The 20,013-nt window shown below is 35.7% G+C and overlaps 1 protein-coding gene across 1 annotated transcript in view; it reads right to left on the bottom strand.

Moving 5' to 3' along the window:
• Window positions 1-882: 882 nt before the first annotated feature.
• Window positions 883-20,013, bottom strand: part of LOC131057063 (uncharacterized) — a 97,108-nt gene continuing 77,977 nt past the window's right edge. The window contains exon 6 of the mRNA XM_057991258.2: window positions 883-2,084. Coding sequence (XP_057847241.2) covers window positions 1,124-2,084 — 961 coding nt within the window. The 3' untranslated portion in view covers window positions 883-1,123. The remainder of the gene's footprint in view (window positions 2,085-20,013) is intronic.

Raw genomic sequence — 20,013 nt, 5'->3', positions numbered from 1 at the left:
AAGTAACCATTATAACGTAATATTCTTTTGGTTGCTCTTTAACAAATACAGAAAGATTTGTTCAATGCTTTAACAAAATAATCCTCTGTTGTTTTGTCTTAACAATATCATGCTATGATGTTCACATTATGAGATCTGAATGGTAACTGAATCAATGTTAACAAACCTTTGACAAAAACTCAGGTTCAACACCTCAAGCAAGTAGGCTGCTAGGTAGCTGAAGCAAGCTAGCACACAATCAGCTAGCTCAACCAGACACTTAAGCAGCTCAAGTTGCTCAACTAGGCAGGCAAGAAGGCTGCTCAACCAACATCGAAACACAATCATAGTACAGCCTTTGACATTAATGACAAATAATCCAACAATTATCATTCAAATATATATGTATACTGACCAGAGTTCTTATCATACAAATACATATGCGTGGGTACACTTAAAAATACAACAACAAAATAAATGTCTAATGAGATTAAAAATCGATTCTCTGAAAGAGGCATTGTATTTCAAATGTGTAGAGTGCCCACTCCTTGTTATAGTTAAGAACCATTTTCTTCACAAAAAGAATGCAGAGCTCAACAATCGCTTAAATAAATATTTAAAATGTTTTGTTTTGTTTTTTGTTTTTTTTTTGTTTTTGTTTTTTTAAATTAAAATTAAAACTTCCAGAAACATACAGAAATTTATACTCGGTGTTTTATTCATGATGGAGAATGTGATGAGCCCTTACATAGGTCAGATACCTAGTCAACTTTGATTAATCAAACAAAAATGCTCTAGATAATGCTTTATAAGAAGCAGATTATATTACTGCATCATAAGTTTCAATCCCTAAGCTAATAAAAGTTCAAATAATTCTGCCGTGTATAGATCTCCAGTTAGAAATGTTGAAAAGTTCAAATTTTGATATAAATGAGAAGCAGAAAATCTCCTTCTGACATCTAAAGATAAGGCATGCATCCCCAAATCTAATGAATATCATGACTCTTGAAGTAAGCCCACACCAAAAACAAACATTTTCTTCAACTTGCATCAAAATACCAGGCCATGAAAACATGTTCTTGATGTTACATATACAACTTAGAGCACGTTGAATGCAATTGTGAACAATGTAAATGAACTCAATTTATTTATACAATAGAACATAGGAACAAAGAACCCAACAGGGAATATGAACCAAAAACAAGTAAATGTATGTTGCACTCTGTGAAGCCCATAAAATCTCGGTCCAGTTCCATAAGTCAGCAATGCTGACTTTAGAAAAGTCATCCAAAAGAGCTTTAAGAGTAAGCACGATAACAGGTGGGAAAGCTAATACGATAAATATTATACTTAAAAACATTAACAAGGACTTCCTAACATTGCCTGCTTTTAAAAAATATTTATAAGGAGAAACACTAAGGCACATTGGAACAAGGATGATAGCTCCCAATAATGCAGCTGCACAATTTATAATCGACATTATTCCCAGGCCAATAGTCGTAGCACCAAGTGTAAATGCTTTTAGTGCAACCCAACCTTCCATATGAAATTGATTGACTGCATCATGTTGCACACCAAATCTAGTATAAGGAGAGCCTAAAATACTATTCCCTACAAGTAAGGTTAGGCAAGATAAGACAACCCATATTAACAACTTCATCTCAGAAGCCTGTATTGAGAATCTATATATCAGAAAAGGAAGCATGGCAATGACAGACGCCCACAAGTAAACTAAGAGAACAACTTTTGCAGCAACAAACCATTGCTGCGACTGAAGGTTGAGACCTAATTTCATGTTTAAATCTTGACCTGAAGGGTTGTTTGATGTTGCTGATTGTGAAGCATTTATATCAGTAACCTCTGGTTCATGATGTTTTAGAGGCCCAGACTTATCATCAGACTTTGAAAATGTAGACAGACTATCATGTTTATATGAGCATAATGATGCTGCAAGGATCATAAGGGGGACAACTAGGAGGGCAAAGGGTATCATGTAAACTCCAACAGAAACAAATCTACTAGAAGCAGTTAAAAAGTATAGAAAGAAAGACTGGTGAAACTTCTCGAGCAGGTTATTCACTGAGCGTACTACCCCTTCAAGAAGCCTGCATCAAAATAGCCACAACCAATGCTGTGTGATCAGTATCAGAAAAAAAACAAGTTCTTGTGAAGAAAAATTATAGAAGCCACCAATATGCCGTACCAAAAACTACTACCAGTTAAATGATTACACCACAACATATTGAAACATTCATCAATCATGAAGCTATTTTCTGTCACATGCTCAAACTGACAGAAAAAAATGTAACTCAAAAACTGCACACAAGAAAAATTACCTACAATATACCAATATCAGGAAATCTTTGAGTTCTATGGAGATAACAAACCAGGTAAATTATGAGCATTATGGCCTTATTTTTCTCATTTATGAGCATTGCAAGATTCTGGCTATCCAGGAAAACAAGACGTTGTCGGTGTCGCCGGGGAAAAGAAAGAGGAAGATCGAGGAAGGTGGGCCCAGCAAGGATGAGTTGATATAGAGCAAAAAGGGTAAAAAAGCCACTTTGGAGAAAATTCAAGAGGACATGAGTAAACAAAAGGACACGGAGGTTGATTCTGAGGACATGGGAAAAGATGGAAGCGAGATGGAGACCGATGAGTCTAACGGAGAGGAGAGTTGGAAAGAAGAGGAAGTGGGGGAAGAGGAAGGAGGAGCTGAGGATGTCTGTGATCAGAATAGCCCTACCCACAGCGTGAGTATTGGTAATGTTAACAGCCAACCAATGGAGGAGCAAGACAATCAGATTAATAAGGAGGAAAGGGAAATGGAAACTGAGCAGGAGAAGGATAAGGAGGAAACGAGCAAAGAACAAGATGAAGTTGGAGATGGGATTATTCTGGATAAACTCAAAAACCAGTCTGAGGCTCGAATGGGTTTTGATAAGTGGGTATATGAAAGAATCAAGAATCTGGAAAAAATTGATAAGCAGCAGGAAGAGCAAGGAAAGAAAAATGAGAGCAACCAGGAGCAGTGGAAAAAGGGTATGGAAGAAAAAGTGGAGAAGCTGGAAGCTCAGATTAGTAAACTAGAGGAAGGAAAAACTGTCATGAAAAACTTTTTGGTTATGATTCCGGATATCCTTACCTCTGTGACTAGGAATATAGAGGAAATTGCCAAGTTCCTTGATGGCTCCAGCACTTCCAAACCTGTTGTGGACCTAGATATTGATGAAGATGCTATTGAGGCAGGGACAATGGAAAGTGCTCTTGGTGGTGCGGCAAAAAGGACTAGAGCGAGTATGAAAAAAGTTGCTTTGGCCTCTTCCAAGGAAATCCCTATGCTCGGAGATAATATTAAAAATTTGCAAGGGATTACCGGAAATTTGGCTAATGCCCTTAAAAACATTAAGTAATTTGTTTTTTGTTTTTTTCTGTTATGGCTGGATGTTGCTGGTTTTGTTGGGCTTTTATGCTGGTTTTTGCCAAGAACTGTGCTGTTTTTTTTTGCAAAATGTCTTTTCTTGTTTCTTAATGCTATTATCTTTTAAGGATCTTTTGTAAAGGGTTTTGGGATCCCTTCAAAACCTGTTTTTCCCGTAATCAAAAACAAACCAGGTAAATGGTTTTAAATCTGAGTTACCGGGTTCGCCCTTGGGACGCCCTGGTACGGGTCCGGGTTCGACCGGGTCCGTGGTACGGGTCCGGTTCGACCTAGGTTCGACCAGGGTTTGAAAAACCCAGGGTGGGTTCGACCCTGGTTGAACCCAGTCGAACCCGGGCGGACCCAGTCGAACCCGGGCGGCTGGGCGGCCCATAAAGTTAAAAAACAAAGCAAATTTTTTTTTTTTTTCAATTCCGCCTTGTAAAAAGTGAAAATTATAACCTAAAAAACACTTCTAAAACATTTTATTGACACATTTCACCTCATTTGTGTTGCAAACAAAATTTTTATGAGAGCAGGTTGAAGAAAGGTTGAACAAAATTTGGCTTCCAAGATCAAAGAGGAGGAGTTGAAGACTGATTTCAGAAGCTTCAACAAGTGTTGCAACATCATTTCCATACATTTTTAAGCTTCCATTGGCTGCAAGAGGTAGGTTTTTAAACATTTTTTTCCAACTATTTTTGTTTCACAAATTGTCAAACATGGAACTTGAATTTTTTTTCATTATTTAGTTTTTGTTTTTGAATATGTTTATTTTATTTCTTGCCATAGGAACTAGAATGGCATCTACATCTTCCTCCATTGGCAATGAACAAATAATTGCAAAACAAAGAAATGATCCAAATTCTCCCTTATGGAAATATGTGGACATTATAAAACAACTTCCGGGAGGTAGGGGATTCCGTTGGAAATGCCATGGATGTGATATTAAACATAATAGTTCATATTATCGGGTGGTAGGCCATTTGTGTGGATTAAAAGGAAGAGGCATCAAAAAATGCCCTGGAAAAAATGGTAAACCTATACCAGATGAGATAGTGATGAAATATATTAGGGAGCATGAGGCGGCAGAAGAGAGGGAAACCCGTAGATTGAACCAAACCGCATCAAAGAAAACAAGGGGAATGCAAGGCCCTTCTAATCCCAATATTGTAGTAGAAGACCACCCCTTCTTTGCCACAAATGAACCTCAAAGTGAACCACCCTTGACATGTAAAAGAACAAAGGGGCCTTTAGAAACCGCATTCCAAAATGAGAGTAGAGACAATGCTGATCAAGATATAGTAAGGTGCATTTATGCAAATGGGTTGTCATTCAATGTTGTTCACTCCCCATATTGGAAGCAAATGATAAAAAGTGTTAATGAGGCACCAAGAGGGTATAAGGGCCCCGGTTATGAGAAGGTACGTGGAACATTATTGGAGAAAGAGGTGAAGAGGGTTGAAGATGCATTAAAACCCATAAGGGATTCATGGGTTGAGACACGTGTAACAATTGTTTCAGATGGGTGGAAAGATGCTAAAAACCATCCCTTGATCAATGTCATAGCGGTGTCCCCTAAAGGGGCAAAGTTTTTGAGAGCTGTGGATTGTGAAGGCCAAATAAAAGATGGTCAATTTATTGCAGAAATTCTCATCTCTGCCATTGAGTCTGTGGGACCCCGCAATGTTGTCCAAGTCATAACGGACAATGCAAAAAATTGTAGAGCTGTTGGTTTGTTGGTTGAGCAACGCTATGATCACATCTTTTAGACACCTTGTGCGGTACATTCACTCAATCTTATGCTACAAAGGATTGGGCAAAAAATAAAATGGATCAGAGATGTGTATGCAAAGGCTGAGGACATCTAGATGTTCATCACAAACCACCACATGTCTCAAGGGATTTTTAGAACCTATTCGAATTTGGAGCTATTGAAGGTAAATGAAATAGTAATTTAATTTTACATTTTCTGATTTTTTTGAATTTTCAATGTTAATAATATCATTGTGTAAGCTATATTGTGTATTCTTCTTTAAAGTTTGGCTTTATTTTTTAATCATTTGGCATTAATTTGTGTTATAGGTTGCTGAGACCCGTTTTGCATCAAACACAATCGTCTTAAGACGACTTGTGAAAGTTAGAGTGGCACTATGCAATATGGTGATCAGCACCAATTGGACTATATGGAAGCAAAGTAGCACTGAGAGGGCAGAAAAAATTAGGGATAGAATATTGAATGAGAAATGGTGGGATCTTGTTACATATCTCCTAAGTATCACTGAGCCCATCATGAGCATGATTCGCTATACAGACATGGATAGGCCTTGCATAGGTGAGATTTATGATGGCATTGATTCAATGCTTGAAAAAATAAAGGTCACTATAAATGAAAAAGAGAATGATCCTTAGGAGAAATTCTTCAAAGAACTGGAAGTAATTATTGTAGAGAGGTGGAATAAGATGACCACTCCTTTGCACCTTCTTGCCTATGCCTTGACACCTAAGTACTATAGCAATCAATTTCTTGATAAACCAGGAAGGATTCCACCATGGAGAGATCTAGAAGTATCTAATGGGTATAAGGCAGCATTTCTTAGACTATATCCCGATGATGATTTGCGAGATGTTGTTACAAATGAGTTCATAGAATTCACAAATGGGAATGGTCTAAGTGTTGATGCACTTCGTCATAGATCCAAGAAAGATGCTCATAGCAAGTGGTACTTCCATGGCACATGCTTCCAACACCTACAACCCCTCGCTATAAAAGTTTTATCACAAGTAAGTTTAATTAATTAAAATTTTAAATTTACAAGTTTTAGTTTATTTATAGTTTACTTTGTCTTCATAGGTTGCTAGTAATTTTATTTTTATTAATGTATAACTTTAATTGTTTACTTTGTCTTCATAGGTTGCTAGTTCATCTGCTTCAGAAAGAAATTGGAGCACATACTCTTTCATCCACTCAGTAAAGCGCAATAGGCTGCTATCAAAAAGAGCGGAGAATTTAGTATATGTGCATTCCAACCTACGTCTTCTTTCACACAAACAACATGACTACACACAAGGGGAAACAAAGATGTGGGATATAGAGCCACAGCATACTGATTTGGATGCTCCTGCTTCTCAACTTCTTGAATTGACACTTGATGACTCGGAAATTGAGCCAACTTATAGTGCAAGTGCAAGTGGCATTGGCTCATGTAATGTCAATGTCAATGAGGAGGAGGAGGATGAAGAATTAGATGATCCATTTGATGATTAAACTTTAAGTTTATATTGTTGAAAGTTGAAACAATGATACTTGAATATTTTGTCATTTTGATATTAAACTTGATGTATATGATGCTATTATCAATTATGGTATGATCATGATGCTATGATTACAAGTTTATGTTTGTTTTGTTGTTTATATGATGCTATGTGACATGCATATTTTAATTCAAGCTTATAGGCTTCACAAATATAAATATAAATATATATATATATATATATATAATTTACATGTTTTTGTACTAACGAACCCAAACGAACCCAAACCCCTTTTCAAAATTTTGCCGTACCGGCGTACCGGGTTCCTCGAACCCGAACCCGAACCCAAACCGGCAACCTAGTTTTAAATGTGATACACTTTGTGACAAATGCAAAGCATTAACCTTGACTAATGAAATTGAACCAAATCACATTTATCCATTGGAAACAAGATCAATAGCTAATTATGAGCAACTTTAATTTTTCTACAATTTTTTTGTGTTTGTTAAGCCACTTCTCCTAGTGCACTCGGGTGATTTTGTTGGTATTTTGGTATGGTTTTGTCATTGATGTCAACACCTACTAAAACACTAGCACTTTAGAGATCCAATAGCATTCACCGGCAAGCAAGTAACTATTGCACAGTTACTGGTATATGGTTCACCGACAAGATATAATGATCACCAGTACTTGAAATGATATGGAAGACACTTGGCAATATCGAAGACATCGTGTGGACATCTTATTTTAATGAATTAATCATTGGTATATTCATATTTGCATATTTGCTTTTATCGGCAAATAGGTTCAGGGTTACCTAGGGTTACACCGGTAGGTTTATCTTTTCCAGATCAGCATGGCACGCTATGGAATTGATTAATTATTGTTGTAAATGCATTAAGCCGACATGTTCAATCGGTTATTGCATTGGATATTATATTATTTGTAAAATGTTTTTATTGTAATATCTTGTAGAGCTGACTTGCTAAAATTGGTCTTAGGTTATGGTATAAAGGTAAGATCTTATTTGTAAGATCAAGTGTGGAATGCGAAAAAGAATTGTGTGAAGGTATATGCAAGATTAAGCAATGCAATACACGCAGACATCATTTGTGAAGCTAGGTTTTTGTGAAAGCATATCAGCATTACACCGGTACTGAATCTAGCATATGAAGATGCTATTTTGTGCAATACATTCTTATTAAATTTAACCATCCAACTGTAGTCAGTGTGACTCCCATTTTGTGATTGAACAGTGAGCTCTAGGCTGTTGGCCTTTCTGCATGTGCAGACCCCATTTATGTACACTTACTATCTGCAGTAGTATCATTTGATTGTGGGTAAGGTTTCCCACCGTGGTTTTTCCCCTTACAAGGTTTCCACGTACAAATATTGGTGTCATGTGTTGTGGATGACTTTGTATTTATGTTTCATGCATTAATCTTTACCCGTATAGCAATTAACTGTTAAAACTATCTACCGGCATACTTAACTAGTTTACCGGTATTATGCATTAAGTTGTTTTTGGTTTGAATTTATTTGACAACTGATTCACCCCCCCCCCCCCAAGTTGTCTCCGGGACCTAACAATTGGTATCAGAACTTAGTCCTCTTTTGTAGAAGTTTAACAGCTTGAGGAGATCAAATGTTTACTAATTATTTCAGGAAGGAGAGTCCTAAACTTGATGGAACCAACTATGGTATATGGAAAATTAGAATGGAGACACATCTAAATTGCATTGGTAAAGATGTCTGGGAAGTTACAAAGAAAGGTTACACTGCTGTTGTACCTGGTCAACCCAGTCCAACTACCTTGGCTAAAGATGAGGAAAATGATTGCAAAGCAAGAGAAGCACTTTTGAGCGCATTATCAGATCAACAAATCATGGGATTATCAGATAGGTCTACTGCTAAAGCTATTTGGAATCATTTGGAAACACTGAATGAAGGAGATTCCACAGTCAAAATTGCAAAACTTGAAAGCTTTCGGGTCAAGTATGAACATCTGAAAATGGAAGAAGATGAAAGGATTTCTGCTTTTATGGAAAGAGTAAATGAAATTGTTTTGGGTATTAAATGTTGTGGAGGAACCTTAAGTGAGGATGAAATTGTTTCAAAAGTTTTAAGAGGATTGCCACCGGCATATAAAATGAAGGTTACTGCTATAAATGAGTTAAGAACAATGCCTAATACATCAGTAACTAAGGATACATTGATTGGAAAACTTTCAACTTTTGAAATTGAAGAATTTGGTCATGTTGCTACTATTAAGACAGATTTAGCCTTTAAAGCATCAACATCATCTGCTCCATCATTTGACAAATCTGATTGGAAAGCCTTTTATGCAAGAGAACTTGAAGAAAGCAGGAAAGAAAATGAAGAACTTGAAAAACTTGAAGCACTATTTGCAAGGAAAATGCCTAAAGGTCCAATTGGAAGTAAATATGAAGGTAAAGCACCCTTTAAATGTTTTAACTGCAATAAGATTAGTCATATGGCTTCGAGATGCCCTGATAGACATGTTAGACTAAGAGAAGAAGCTAGAAGAACATACAAACCTAATCCTGAATATTAGAGATACAGATTTAAGAAGAACAAAGACAAATCTTGTTACATTGTTGATGAAGGTGTGACTGATGATTCTGATGAGGATCCAACAGACAATGGATGGGTTTTTGTTGCTATAACAGAAAATCAACCGATACCTACTGCTCAACCGGTAGAACAAGCCCTAGCAGCTAAAGTTGAAGTAAAGGATGCATGGATCATTGACTCGGGATGCTCACATCATATGACAGGAGACAAAGGTAAGTTCTTGAACTTTCAAGAATACAATGGAGGTTTAGTAAGATTTGGAGATGACAAAGCCTGTTCAATCAAAGGTAAGGGTACAATATCTCTTGATGGTAAGCATAACACTGACAATGTTTACTATATTGAAGGATTAAAGCATAATCTTTTAAGTGTTGGTCAATTAGTTGAGAAAGGATTTCAGTTACAATTTAAAAATGGAAAATGTAAAATCATGAGTAGCACTGGTTTGGAAATTGCAACCGGTAATCAAACTAGAGGTAATATCTTTCATTTGAATAACAGAGAAAAGACATGCTTAATTGCACATATAGATGAAAGTTGGTTATGGCATAAGAGACTCTGTCATGTAAACTTTGATTGCATGGTAAAGATTAGTACTACTAAGGCAGTTAGAGATCTACCTAAAATTGTCAAACCTTAGAATACAATATGTAAGGAATGTCAATTTGGAAAACAAGTTAGAGCTAGTTTCAAAAGTATTCCAAAAAATCCAATAATGCTCTTGATTTGATTCACACCGATTTATGTGGTCCAACTAGAACTAAAAGCTTACAAGGTGATAGATATTTCATGCTAATCATTGATGACTATTCTAGAATGTGTTGGGTTACTTTTCTCAGAAAAAAATCAGAAGCACTTGGAAAGTTCAAACTATTCAAAGCAATGGTTGAAAATGAAACCAGTAAGAAAATCAAATGCTTAAGATCGGATCAAGGAGGAGAATTCACATCTAAGGACTTTAATACATTCTGTGAAGTGAATGGAATCAGAAGACAGCTATCAGCACCTCGGACACCACAGCAGAATGAAGTTGTTGAAAGGAAAAACAGAACTATCTTGAATGCAGCAAGAAGTATGTTATCAGAAGCAAATTTACCACATGTATTGGAGAGAAGCAGTCAGCACAGTGGTCTATACATTCAACAAAGTTCACATCAAAGGTGAAACCGGTAAAACCCCTCATGAACTATGGTTTGGTAATACTCCTACTCTTAAATATTTCAGAATTTTTGGAAGTAAATGTTATATTAGAAGAAATGAGTATATTGGCAAATTTGATCCTAGAGTGATGAAGGAATATTTCTTGGTTATTCATCTAAGAGCAAGGCATATAGATGTTTTAACAAGAGATTGCAAAAAATTGCTGAGAGTGCAAATGTAAAAATTGATGAACAATTCAGAGGAACTTCAAGGTATATAGACGCTGAACCGGCAACAGAAATTGTGACAAATAAACCTACACTAAATCCACCGGTACAGAATGAAGATCCAGTTACCCCGGTACCATCTGAGGATTCCACAATAATTGAAGAACACAGCAAACAAAGACACCCCGATATGTAAGATTGAATCATTCTGAAGATCAGATAATTGGAAATAAATTTAAAGGAGTTATGACAAGAGGAAGATTGGCAAATGAAGAGGTATGTCTTATTTCTCAAATTGAACCATCATCTGTTAATGAGGCATGTGAAGATAAATTTTGGATTAAAGCTATGGAAGAAGAATTAAAACAAATTGAGAAAAATAACACTTGGACATTAGTTCCCCGGCCTAAAAATAAAAATGTAATTGGAACCAAATGGGTATTCAGAAACAAATTTAATGAAGATGGTAAGGTTGTTAGAAATAAAGCAAGACTAGTGTGTAAGGGATATTTTCAGAAAGAAGGAGTTGATTACAATGAAACCTTTGCACTGGTAGCTAGAATTGAGGCAGTCAGATTATTCTTGGCTTTTGCAGCTCACAAGAACTACAAAGTTTATCAAATGGATATTAAATGTGCATTTTTGAATGGAGATCTTGAAGAGGAAGTATACATTGAACAACCTAATGGATTTTCTTTGACAGATGACAATGATATGGTTTGTAGGTTAAGAAAAGCTCTGTATGGATTAAAACAAGCTCCAAAAGCTTGGTATGCAAGATTGGATAGGTATCTTTTAAAGATTGGTTTTACTAAAGGAAATGCAAACAGCAATTTATATTACAAAATAACTAATGATGACATCTTGATTATAGAAGTATTTGTTGATGATATAATCTTTGGAGGAGAAAATGGTTTATGTAAGGAATTTTCTACTAAAATGCAGCAAGAATTTGAAATGTCTATAATTGGAGAAATAAAATTCTTTTTAGGATTGCAAATTTCACAGACTGATAAAGGTATATTCTTGAGTCAATCCAAATACTTGAAAGAGTTACTAAAGAAATTTGGGATGGAGAACTCTAAACCGATAAGCACACCTATGACTACAAATGACAAATTATCTCAAAGGGATGAATCTACACCTGTTAATCCAACTAGATACAAATCTATGATAGGAGGTTTACTGTATTTGACACAAACCAGACCTGATATTATGAATGCAGTATGTATTGTTTCTAGATTTCAAAGTAATCCTAGAGAAAATCATGAATCAGCAGTAAAAAGGATTTTCCGGTACTTACAAGGCACTATAAATCTTGGATTATGGTATCCTAGAGATGAAAACTTTTAATTATGTGCATGTACAGATGCAAATTGGGCAGGAGATGTGGATGATAGAAAAAGCACCACCGGCGGAGCATTCTTTCTTGGAAACAGACTAGTTTCTTGATTGAGTAAGAAACAGAGTTGTACCTCTTTATCAACAGCAGAATCAGAATATGTTGCAGCAGCAACTAACTGTACACAGGTACTATGGCTTAAGCAAATGTTGAAAGACATAAAGATAAAATGCAAGGAACCTATTACCATATATTGTGATAACACTGCAGCAATTGATATATCTAAGAATCCAGTACTACATTCTAAAACAAAACATGTTTCTATCAAACTGAATTTTCTAAGGGAAAAAGTTGAAGAAAAGGAGATAAAACTGGTTTATGTGAATACTAAAGAACAGCTTGCAAATATCTTTACAAAACCTTTGCCTAAGGAGACTTTTGAATATCTCAGAGATCAGCTTGGAGTCATACCACCACCGGTAGAGACTTAGACAGTTGATGATTGTCATCAACCGGCAGAATTAAAAGACAAATATTTTACTCCGGTCTTTGATGAGGAAGCTACTTCTCAAGGGGAGTAGTTGGTATATTAAATTGATTGGTATTTTGTATATGAACTTGGTTTTATTATAACTTTGGCATTTGATGTCAAAGGGGGAGAGATATATATGGAAAAACACATTATCTTTTGGAGAGATTGGTATGGAAACTTTAGAAACACACGTTGCTCCTAGGGGGAGAGATTGTTGTTTGGGAGAGACTATTACTCTCTGTATTCTGGTTATGATCTTTTTGGAGATTGTTGGTTTTTGGCATTTCTGTTTTGGCACTTTGATGATTTTTCCATCTTGTGTTGCCATCAATGCCAAAGGGGGAGATTGTTGGTATTTTGGTATGGTTTTGTCATTGACGTCAACACCTACTAAAACACTAGCACTTTGGATATCCAGCAGCATTCACCGACAAGCAAGTAACTATTGCACAGTTACTGGTATATGGTTCACCGGCAGGATATAATGATCATCGGTACTTGAAATGATATAGAAGACACTTGGTAATATCGAAGACATCGTGTGGACATCTTATCTTAATGAATTAATCATTGGTATATACATATTTGCATATTTGCTTTTACCAGCAAATAGGTCCAGGGTTACCTAGGGTTACACCGGCAGGTTTATCTTTTTCAGATCAGCATGGCACGCTATGGAATTGATTAATTATTGTTGTAAATGCATTAAGCCGACATGTTCAATCGGTTATTGCATCGGATATTATATTATTTGTAAAATGTTTTTATTGTAATATCTTGTAAAGCCGACCTACTAAAATTGGTCTTAGGTTATGGTATAAAGGTAAGATCTTATTTGTAAGATCAAGTGTGGAATGCGAAAAAGAATTGTGTGAAGGTATATGCGAGATTAAGCAGTGCAATACATGCAGACATCATTTGAAGGTGAAGCTAAGTTTTTGTGAAAGCATATCAGCATTACACCTGTACTGAATCTAGCATATGAAGATGCTATTTTGTGCAGTACATTCTTATTGGATTTAACCATCCAACTGTAGTCAGTGTGACTCCCATTTTGTGATTGAGCAATGAGTTCTAGGCTATTGGCCTTTCTGCATGTGCAGACCCCATTTATGTACACTTACTATCTGCAGTAGTATCATCTGATTGTGGGTAAGGTTTCCCACCGTGGTTTTTCCCCTTACAAGGTTTCCACGTACAAATATTGGTGTCATGTGTTGTGGATGACTTTGTGTTTATGTTTCATGCATTAATCTTTACCGGTATAGCAATTAATTGTTAAAACTGTCTACCAGCATACTTAACTGGTTTACCGGTATTAAGCATTAAGTTGGTTAAGTTGTTTTTGGTTTGAATTTATTTGACAACTGATTCACCGTCCCGCCCCCCCCCCTCTTAGTTGTCTCCGGAACCTAACAGATTTTACAGCACCTCTGCTAAACAAGGAAACCAAAGGTTCACAAAACACAAGAACATAGGAGCTGCTTTAGCTCTTCAAATCATATCAGCAGAAACCACACTGGGAACCAACCCGAGAGGCTAAGATTTGGAAGATAACTAATTTATTGGACTCAAAATCTTTATAAACTATGGCATATACTATAGCTGAGTAAAAACATGTAATGCCACACGAGAGGCTTATGTCTAGACATAAAAGCAAAGAGGACTCGGCAGGAGTTCTAATCAAAGTCAATGTATTAGAGGGCTAAAGAATTTCTATAAATGCACCTGAATAAGGTATTCATTAGACTAAAAAAATAATACTCGCTCATTAAAAGAGTTAGCTTCTTTCCTCTTGAATACACAGTAGCTACTAGTAATGGTCAAATAGCCTCTGATTATACCCAAAGGCAGTATCAGTTTTCTTATTAGAAGTATCTGCCTGAGAAAATGCCATGGGTCCCTCCGATCAAGAATTTACCAAAAAAGTGGAGTGATGAGTCATTTATAAGAAAAATCACATTACACAATGTTTTAAACCCAATGGACATGGGTACAGGGGTTTCTGTATATAAAAACTTTATAAATGTTCATTTCTATTTTCATAAATAATCTCTGCAAATTTCTAAATCTGTATAGATATGGCTGATGCTGATAATTCATCTGTCTGGTTGACACCCAACATCCCATGAAAAAGTTAAGAACTGGTTAGTTTCATAGACAGTTATAAACTGGTTCCATTCATAATACACCTGGTAGTTGATACCTAGGAGTCGTAGAATGGTAATATGTGAGTACTCATCTTAGAAGGTTTGACACCTGCAAGTTGTCCATAACACATATAAGCCATCCTTTTGTGGTGGATCCATGTTAGCTATCCCATTAGTATTCATTCCAAGGTTCACATATACTTACCATCTAGTTGATGATAATTGTAATCTTTCCCTTGAGGATGTCATAAGAATAGGTATCATTTCATGAATGAAATTTATGAGTTTTATGTCATGTGCCAGCATAAATCTTTCTTTGTATGATCATATACCAGTAATCAGCACCTAATTATACTAATCAATAATTGTAAAATTATTATTTAGATGAATTATCAAGAATTAATATTAATATGTGATTAATGGTAATTTTCAGTTGTTTAATGTATATAATTATAAATTGTGTTAATATTGTTTATTAAAATAAGATGAATATGTTACTAATGATAAACTAGTTATTACATGATTACGAATCTTATTATATAGTATATACATAAGAAATATGGGTCGCTTGGCTGGGGAGGACGTGACCCTTGGAGTAGTCACGTCCCTCCCAACCAATGTGGCCCTCACTCCACAATTTAAGGAAGGCTTTATCGTGGAAGTGAAGGAGACACGTAGGAGAAAATAAGACAAAAGGGAAGGCAAAATCAGGCTGACGGAATATTGCTCCAGCATTCAATAAGTAAGCAGGGAATCGAAGTTATCTACAGGGACTGGTACGTATAACCTGTCTTCTTATAATATGGTTCTGAAATATTAATACCAGATGTTCCTTTTCGATTCATGTTGTAATATAAATTAATCATATTCATATTCTGTTAATACCCAGAATGAATATATAAATTAAATTCACAGTAACAGAAACGAACTGTTAATTTCAGTATTCATACGGTGTTTCCAAAGTACAAACCCTCGTCACCCAGGGAATTGTAATAAGAACTACTGCCCATGGATATTGTTTTCTCATACATTATTTTACTTTACACATTATGATTATTATCATATGGATAAGAAACCAGTAAACATTTCTGATGCAATGTTATTAACTACTCACTCCCTCCATGGAGGAGTGGATGAGGAATTTGGGAGAGGATTGATGCTGCCAACTAAGTAGGCCACCTTGCTGGATGCCTAAGTGATGCCCTCAAGGCCAGGAGGGTCAATGTTCCGCTCTTGGGCTTAGTTTGGTTAAGTGGGAATTCCTCTGCATTTTCCTCATACCAATCCCACCATGATGGTTAGCAGCAACTCAGAAGATAAGATACAGATAGGTCTGTAATTGCAGCAACCTGCTGAGTAGGCCACCTTGGTTGGGGCCTAAGATCTGCCACCAAGGCCGAAAGGGTTAATGTGTCGCTTTTGGGCTCAGTAAGGTTGACTGAATTATTCTTATCTGTATCCTATCCCAACCCCTAGAATCAGTTTCATATAGTTACATGTCCTAACAGACAGCAATAATAGTTTATATTTATACATCTATAGGGTTGTGTTTGATATGTGATGATCGCAGGACTTAAAGTCAAGGAAATTAGAAGGACAACTTCACAGGTAAGTCCCTTACTCTCATCCTCTGAATCTTGTATAGTAGGATCTAATTCGAGATACTTGAAATGAGGAACATTATAATTATAAATTGAATAATTAATTTGACATTATAGCAATGTTTGGTTCAGACTACACAGTGTTGGGTTTAAATTAAGTTGTTTCCTAAATTAACCAAATAGCTTGTGTATTATGAGCATATTGAGTTGGATTACTATTGTTAATCAGGTTAACAACTAGTAGGGGACCCCACATTTTATTGAACGGTTAGAAAACATGTTAAAGTCCTCAATTAGTTATACATTCAAAACCTCAAACTTCAAGGGACAACTTTCTTTGAATGGGATTTGACGGTTGTCCTCATCCATACCAAATTCCTTGAGATTTTGGTTACTGATAATGTGTAGTTTATGTCCAGGTACTGTCATTAATCAATATTTATATTCATGTCCTGTGAAGGTATCCAGCTGGATTGATCAGTAACACACCATGTTAATATTTGGCTGCAAAATGAAAATGAGTGGTGAATTACACAACAAATGGATAAACCGCTCAATGAATACCTTTTTTAACTCTAAATTTGATAAGCAATAGTGTTCATTCAATAGGGAGATCAGAAAACTCTACAAGGTAAAATTGTTTTTTTCCAACTAATGACAGATATCTAAATCTGTAATAATTAACTCATAAGCCAAACTCTTAGAGCCAGTCATTAAAAATTTAATTGTGAGAAAGATCACAACAAGCCTCACCATGCTTCTTCAATGGTACTTCAGACTTAAAAACTTGAGAAAATAGATGAAGACAAGAACTTACAACTTTCTAAATCATTAGATAATTCTTCCCATGCTTGACATGCTAAATTTCACCATACTTTTGTAAGAAGAATTAAAGACAACTTGAAGACATCTGGCATTCAACACATCTTAATTTAATAAAATTGAATCTCATCAGTGGAGATATATCGTAAATGATAATGTTTTTCTAATGAGTCATTCCTACTGAAACTTTGATAGCCACCAAGGAACACCCTATCCTTTTATGAGGGGGCCTACAAAGTCCTGAACATACAAAATTATTATTTCACATCCAAAAACCCTGAGCCCCCATTCATTTTATGTTTTCATCTGTCACTTGCATCGTCACAATTTACTTTTGCAAACAAAAAAAGGAAAGAAAACTGAAAAGAGAGGAAGAGGAAGAAGGAGATGGTTTGTGAATGACTCGGTCCATCAATTTCGGATTTTCTTTGTTATTTTTATTTGCAACAATTTACTTTCTTTTTCTTTTCTTTCTTCTTTTCTGTTTTGTTTAATTTACATGTTCAAATACTTGCAAAAATGGCTATAAGTTAAATGGACGTCCCAATGTGTTTAACTTGTTTTTTATCTTTAATGTTTATTTATTTTTAAATTTTTCCAGTTGTGATTGTACAATGAATATGCTGCAATTGTTTTTCCCTCTACAGGGAATTGTAAGCATCAATCTTTAAACTTATTAAATGCTTCTATGTTCTAAATTTTTTTTATTTTTTACAATTCAAAGAATCAAAACACTGCTTTTTTTCAATTTTTTGCACTCCTTACAATGCATACAAACCCTGTTCATTTCTAATAGCTTATTACACAGCAATGTGTAAGAAGTTCATTGTTTCTAATTCATATTGTTATTTTTTGTTTCTATTCTTTTTGTATTTCTTTTCAAGTTTGAGTTACTTCAGTGGCAATGACAATCTTGATTTTGGTGATAAATTGAGAACAATGTGGGGGAATCAGGTGAGGCCAGCCAAATCCCTTACATAGACAATTCAATTGGGAGTGCATTACAAACAGACTTCTCTTCCACGTTGTCTGCACCATATGCCAAGGGTCTGTTTAACCAAAAAAAAACCATTTGCACCAATTTGTAGTGTCGCCTAGCACTAACAAGAAAACTAATTTGGGTGGTAGTAGGCATTGGATATACAACATTTGCATAGACAACTAGAAGGAAGCATAATGAGCATTAGTGCACACTTCTTACATATCCTTGGTAAAAGGGTTGGCCCTTGTAGTAAACTCACACTCAAAGAGAGAATTGAGATGACCAGATTATACCAGGGAAATATCACTGATTATCTACTACTTCCTCCAAGGTTTCTACAAAGGGAGCTAGATCACCTACAGTTCCAACATTTGAGAGCCACAGAGGAATGGGAAATGGAGGGACATGGATTCAAAATCAATGAACCTGATTACAGACTTGTTAAATATGTAAGCAAGAGGTTAGGCAAATGAGGCCATTGGTATATTCTTTTTAGGTAATGTTATTACTTTCCATATTGCGCTATCTCTTTATTACATGGAAGTTATGACCCAAGGTAGGCAAAGTCAGTAGTAGTTGTGAGTCCAAATTGAGGACCAAAAATCTTGGGAAAAACTTATTCCAAGATTAAGCTTTGATGGAGGAGATAAAGGCTGTACGGATATTACATGACTGCAGTATGATCATGGATAGGTTGACAAACTTTAAATGGCAAGCATTCGTCGACATTATAATTACATGTAAAGAAGAGTCTTACTTCCTCGGGGTAATTGATAGCTTTAGTAAACATAAGGACATTAAGTTTCAGTTTTAGATCTTAAGAGATGCCATTGAGGTTGGTCTTCAAAAATAGTATAGATAAATATTGATGCAGCATATGTGTGCAAGGCAATACATAGAAATATCGGTCCACCTACAAGCACATCTACTGGAAACAATATTGTGTACATAACTATTGAACAATGCACTCAAGGACATTGGAAAAATAGGAAGTCAAAAAGGTTGGGGATACAAGGGAGGTGTAGTTGTTTTTTTGTGACCACCACACCTCATTTGCATTGTTTCAAAAAGTTTCCAAGGAAAACCAGTTATTAACTAGTTTGCTTTAATGCTTGATTTGCAGGAGCCCTTGTGACTTATGGTTATGACATAGCATTTGGCTATTGTGGGGGAATCCACTACAAAGCAGTGAAAGAAGATGGTGACTGTGGTTAGTGATACTTTTTTGGTCAAATGTGAGATGCATCACATCTTTTGTATTTTTGTTTTCAATGTAATCAAACTTGGTAATTTTGAAACTCCTAGCCTTGGGGAGACTATGAGTGCATTGATAGCATGCTTGTCAACATAATGGTTGCCATTCATTAAAGAGACCCCGCTCTACAGTTCTACAATTAATTTATTCATCCCATCATCTAGAAAAGGTGGGAGAAGCTGAACACCCCTCTATACATAGCTGCATATGCATTGAAGCGAAAGTGATATGTGGACAAACTTTTGTTCCCATTGATGACCATGAGGTGAAGAATGGCCACATTAAGGCCCTTAAGTAAGTGTATAGTCCAAAGCAAACTTCATTTATCAGAGCTCAATGGATAAGATTTACTAAACTCAATAGCTACAAGACTTAAACAAAAATTGGCACAAGACAAGCCAGTTAGTTGATGGCAACAATATGGACCTTCAAGATTCTTGTGCACAAGTGTCATTTGTCTTTTCTTACAGCTTTTCTAGTTCCTCTGAATCTGAAAAGGCTAATCCACATATAAATGTATCCAATCTTTTACGAGAAATAGACTTACCAAGTTACCTCTAAGAGAGCAAAAAAATTGAGTTACATGGTACTGTAGACACTAAAATTATTCTCCTGCTCATTGAACCCTAAATTATTGTCATTTTATCATCATTTCAGAAATGATTAATCGTTTTTTAATCATATCATTTACCATTAATTCATCATTTATAAT

Source organism: Cryptomeria japonica, chromosome 8 (genome assembly GCF_030272615.1).
Source record: "Cryptomeria japonica chromosome 8, Sugi_1.0, whole genome shotgun sequence".
Classification (NCBI taxonomy): domain Eukaryota; kingdom Viridiplantae; phylum Streptophyta; class Pinopsida; order Cupressales; family Cupressaceae; genus Cryptomeria; species Cryptomeria japonica.
Note: the sequence above shows the minus strand (reverse complement) of the source record. Positions and strands in the feature narration are given on the sequence as shown.